Here is a 5,181-nt window from a genome sequence, read left to right as displayed (position 1 = left end):
GGAATCCTTGTATATTGCTAACTGGAATGTAAAATGGCCCAGCTGCTTGGGAAACATTTTGGTAGTTCTTTTAAAAGGTTAAATACAGAACATAATTACCATGAGAAACCCAGAAATTCCACTCCTAGGTATATATGCCAAAGAATTGAATGTAGGTGTTCAAATACTTGTACACAGATGTTCATAGCAGCACTAGTCACGCTAGACAGAATATAAATACAAAAACTCAAACATCTATCAGTGGGTGAATAAATTGTGGAATATCCATACAATACAATATTATTTCGCAATAAAAGGGAATGGAGTACTGGCACAGGTTACAACCCAGATGCACTTTGAAATCATTATGCTAATGAAAGAAGTCAGACACAAAAAAGGCAAATATTCTAAGTCCATTACTTGAAATATCCAAAATAAGTAAATCCTAGAGAGAGAAGGTAGATTGGTGGTTGCCAGTATGTGGGAGGAGAGGGGAATAGGAAGTTCTTGTTAAGCATGAGTTTTATTTGGTGATGATGAAAATGTTTTGGAAGTAGATGATGGTAGTTGCAAACAATTGTGAATGGACTAAATTTCAACAAGTTGTTCATTAAAACGGTTAATTCAATGCTGCGTGAATTTCATCTCAAATGTGACATTTATCATTTGTGAAACACTATGATATCTGAGATTTGTTCCAAACTAATGAAGTGAGAGTAGAGATACAAAAAGTAAAAACAAAAATAAAACACATCAGTGTCGGAAATCGATAGAAACCTGGAGTGTCAAGTTACTGCCGGAATCCATGTGAGAAACGAGGCTGGGCGCTTGGGTGGAGGAAGAGGCTAGAACCGAACAGCGCTGAGGTGTGTCTGTAGATAAAAGCAAGAAGACTGGGGAAAGAAAGAAATCCAGATTTTTATGTGAACCCTGGAGGCAGGGGTGTCTTTGCCGAGCTGCGGAGAACCGCGGTTCGAATCAAGGGTTGCCCTTGGGAAATCATCTCCTTGTACACCTTAAACTTTACTTCACGTGCCGATTGTATCTCAATAACATTGGGGGAAATATACATATATTTATTTTTAAAGAAATTGCTATTCGGGCTTAATGCGCGCTGCGCATTCGACATCAGTGGAGAAGCCGAGGAGGAGGGCCGTGCTCGAGCGTCTTCCTCCCGCGTCTTAAATGTCTGATCTCCGAGGGACGCGAGGGTTTGGTCCGTCTCCACGCCCTCTCTGAGCGGGCTGGGGCCGAGGGCTGCCGCGACCCCGGCTCTGCTGCCTCGGGGTGACACCTGCCAGGTGCGCTGGGCGTCTCCGTCCCGCGCCCCGGCTGCTAGGGGACTGATCAGGGGCAGGGAGAGGCGGGATAGGGCGGGGCGCGCGAGGCCACGCCCAGGAGGCGGCGCGCGGGAGCCCCCAGCCCTTGCTCCCAGCCCTATCGAGCTCAGGGCCATGGCGGCCGCCGAGCCCAAGCCCCCCGTGGGGGCGGCCGCGGCCGGACGCCTGGCCAGGAGCTGCTGGTCCGCGTTCTGGGACTACGAGACGCCCAAGGTGATCGTGGTGAAGAACCGGCGCTTGGGCATCGTGTACCGCGCGGTGCAGCTGCTCATCCTGCTCTACTTCGTGTGGTGGGTGCGCACGGGGGAGGACGCGGGGAGGGGGCGCGTGGGGCGTCCGGCGGGAGGGGATGTCTGGCGGGTTCACGAGGGTGGGGAGTGCGGCTAGGGCTGCTTGGACGTCCCAGGTTGGAGGGGCAGCTCTGGACTGTGAGCAGGGAGAACGGGTCGCAGTGGTTGGAGAACGCGGGCGACTGCCGGTCTGGCCCTTCGGGCTCCCGCAGAGCCTACCCGGCCCTCGAGAGGCAGTGACACAGCCTCGTTCCCGCCGGAGTCGAGCTTATTCGGCATGGGAGAGGTCCCAGGCCTGTCCCAGGATAGTCCCGAGAGTCGGCCCTGCCCGTCCGCACAGGTACGTGTTCATCGTGCAGAAGAGCTACCAGGACAGCGAAACGGGCCCCGAGAGCTCCGTCATCACCAAGGTCAAGGGCATCACCTTGTCCGAGCACAAAGTGTGGGACGTGGAGGAGTACGTGAAACCCCCGGAGGTGCGCAACCCCCGGGCCCCGCCCTGCACCCCGCGCACCCCGAGGGTGGGACTGATCGGTGACCGAGCTGCCCCCCGCCGGCCGACCGTCCCTTCTTTCTGAGCCCAGGGGGGCAGCGTGTTCAGCATCATCACCAGGATTGAGGTCACCCCCTTCCAGACCCTCGGAACATGCGCCGAGGTGAGGCTGCGTCGAAAGCAGAGCTGGGACGGGAGGGATGGGCCCTGCCTGGTCAGCTGCGCCTGTCTGGCTCCTGAGCAAGCGGTCTCCTCCCTAGAGTATGAGGGTCAGCAACGCCACCTGCGACTCGGACAAAGACTGTGTGGCTGGGCAGCTGGACATGCTGGGAAACGGTCAGTGTGCGCCAACTGAGGGTGGGGGCGGGCCGCGCCCCTCGCCACCTGAGCGCGCGTCTGCCCGCAGGCGTGCGGACCGGGCGCTGCGTACTTTATTACCACGGGTCCTCCAAGACCTGCGAGGTGTCGGGCTGGTGCCCGGTGGAAGACGGGGCCTCAGTCAGGTGTGCGCGCCCGGTGACCCCACCCACCTGGGACCAAACTTCTCCGCTCCTTTCTCCTCACCCACTGGGAGTCGGGATGTGTTGGTGGAGGGGGAAGGGAACGACAGAGCAGCTGGGAGGCTGGGAGAGGCTTTGGAAGGGAAGGGAGACTAAACACGCCCAGTCTGCCTCCTCAGCCAATTTCTCGGTACGATGGCCCCCAACTTCACCATCCTCATCAAGAACAGCATCCACTACCCCAAATTCCAGTTCTCCAAGTAAGAACCATTAGGGTGTGGTGACAAGGGCTGGGCTGGGGCGGGAGCTGCCTCTTGGAATGTGTTGTTTGGGGGAGCATGGCTTCTCAGCATCTGATGCCACTGGGCCTTGTCCTCAGGGGCAACATCGAGAACCGGAAGGATGGCTACCTGAAGCACTGCACGTTCCATGAGGTCTCTGACCTCTACTGCCCCATTTTCAAGCTGGGCTACATCGTGGAGCAGGCAGGGGAAAACTTCACAGAGCTGGCACACACGGTGAGGGTGCCCGAGAGTGAGCAGGACAGTTGTCTGGCCAGGTGCTGGCTGTCACCTGCATACAAAGGGTCTCGTTACAGCCCAGTCCCTTTTCAGTTTTGGCCAGCCCTGGCCCTGCTCTGGCAGAGGAAAGAGAAACAAGATCGGCTGACCCATCTGGGTGTGTGGCTGCTGCTAAATTATTGACTCCTGGTCACACAGTTGCCTGCTGGCACCCATCCTGCCTTGGAAGCAGGGCACTCAACAAGCCCCCTTCCCCAGTGAGCTGTCCTGGGCTGCCCAAGTATGCACCCCATGGGCAACCTCAGTAGGACCCCAGGGCTGTTGAAGGTCCCCTGTGAGCCTGTCCTGACCTGTCTGTGTCCACTTCTGGGCAGGGTGGTGTCATTGGGGTCATTATCAACTGGGACTGTGACCTGGACCTTTCAGCGTCAGAGTGCAACCCCAAATACTCCTTCCGGAGGCTGGACCCCAAGCACATCCCAGCCTCATCCGGCTACAACTTCAGGTACCTTGGCCTTCGGATGCTAGGTCCTGGTCTGCCCTGGCTGTGGATGTTCAAGAACCAACAGGGCAGGTCCCCCAAAGCCCAGGGACACCAGTAGTTGGTGGTCTTGGAGCCACCCCATTGGGCAATGGGTGCACCCCACTGTCATGATTCCCCAGGCTCTTGCACCCAGGTCATCCCATCTCAGGTACTGATGTGCTTCTGGGTCGTTCTGCCCTAGGTTTGCCAAGTACTACAAAATAAATGGCAGCATCACCCGCACACTCATCAAAGCCTATGGGATCCGCATTGATGTCATCGTGCATGGACAGGTAGGCCAGCCCACCCTGCTTACATGGGATCTGGGCTGACCCAGTCTTGGTCTCCCCTACCACACCCCACGCCTCCCTTGGGCCCCAATCCTGACTATCTAAGGTAGTGCCTTTGCCCCCAGGCGGGGAAGTTCAGCCTGATTCCCACCATCATTAACCTGGCCACAGCGCTGACCTCCATCGGGGTGGTAAGAAAAGCACGCTAAGGTCGGGGACGGGTGTGTGGGGGCGAGATGGGGGCAGGTGCCAGGCCCTCATGCATCTGTCTTGCTGGCCTCAGGGCTCCTTCCTCTGTGACTGGATCTTGCTAACATTCATGAACAAAAACAAGGTCTACAGCCATAAGAAATTTGACAAGGTGTGTACTCCAAGGCACTCCTCAGGCAGCTGGCCTGTGACCCTGGCCCTTGTTTTGGGCCAAGCCCCTCCCCCACTCTATCCCTGCTCTACAGACCCAGGCCAGGCTGGCCAACTGCAGGGTGAGGGACAGAGCCAGGCCCGGGCTGTCCCACCCCCATGGCCTTGCTCCACCTCTGCCCCATCTGAGCAGATGGTGGATGCTCCCGAGCGGGGTGCGGGACCAGGGCTTTGCGCTTCCGAGCCTTCCCAACAGGACTGCGTGCTCACAGATGCCCGAGGTTTGGCCCAGCTCTGAGTCTACTTCCACCTTCTGCCACACTGCACTTAAGGCCCCGGGCGTGTCAGGGGCCTCTGACGTCTGAGGCCCCAGGACAGCCCCATGCTCTCCAGGGCAGCACAGCTGGGACTGTGGACAGGGGCCCCGCCCATACACCTCAGCAAAACCAGCAGCCAAAGGGTCTCCATGCAGCTAGGTCGTGGGATGAAATGAATGGGACGACCTCCTCCTCCATCTTAGCCCCCAACTGCTCAGGGGTTTGTAAGGGCCAAGTCCCCACCTCCTCCCTAGCTGCCTGCCTCCCAGGCTCTTTGCTCCTGACCACCCACCCAGCCCTACCCAGACCCTCTGCTTGCCTCATAGCTAAGAAATCACATATCCACTGTCCAATAAAACTGTGACCAGAACCTTCTAGCCTCATCTTTGGGGGAGAAGCATCTTGAGCCTCTTGACAAACACACCATGGCAGGTCTCTGCACACGGCGGGTGGTGGGTGTGCCTGGCCCTCATCTTCCTCTAGCCTGCCTGGGCACAGTGTGTGGATGCATCTGCTGCCCCCAAATCCAGTCAGGTTACAATCAGGTCTCATGGGGGGGATCAGTGGT

General features: G+C 57.2%; 1 protein-coding gene across 2 annotated transcripts; it reads left to right on the top strand.

The window, feature by feature from the left end:
* The first annotated feature begins 1,392 nt into the window (after nt 1-1,392).
* On the top strand, nt 1,393-4,977 carry P2RX2 (purinergic receptor P2X 2). 2 transcript variants are annotated; one of them, XM_020905667.2, is made up of 12 exons: nt 1,393-1,609; nt 1,950-2,085; nt 2,194-2,265; nt 2,363-2,438; nt 2,509-2,605; nt 2,782-2,862; nt 2,982-3,120; nt 3,498-3,628; nt 3,849-3,939; nt 4,062-4,127; nt 4,220-4,297; nt 4,490-4,977. In XM_020905667.2, the coding sequence occupies exons 1-12, from the start codon at nt 1,434-1,436 to the stop codon at nt 4,592-4,594; spliced, it is 1,248 nt and encodes a 415-aa protein (XP_020761326.2). In that variant the 5' UTR covers nt 1,393-1,433; the 3' UTR covers nt 4,595-4,977. The 2 variants fall into 2 exon arrangements, with proteins under 2 accessions (XP_020761326.2, XP_070331086.1); XM_070474985.1 differs by having other exon boundaries at nt 4,220-4,977.
* Nucleotides 4,978-5,181: the final 204 nt, after the last annotated feature.

This window comes from Odocoileus virginianus, chromosome 12 (genome assembly GCF_023699985.2).
Source record: "Odocoileus virginianus isolate 20LAN1187 ecotype Illinois chromosome 12, Ovbor_1.2, whole genome shotgun sequence".
Lineage (NCBI taxonomy): Eukaryota > Metazoa > Chordata > Mammalia > Artiodactyla > Cervidae > Odocoileus > Odocoileus virginianus.
Note: the sequence above shows the minus strand (reverse complement) of the source record. Positions and strands in the feature narration are given on the sequence as shown.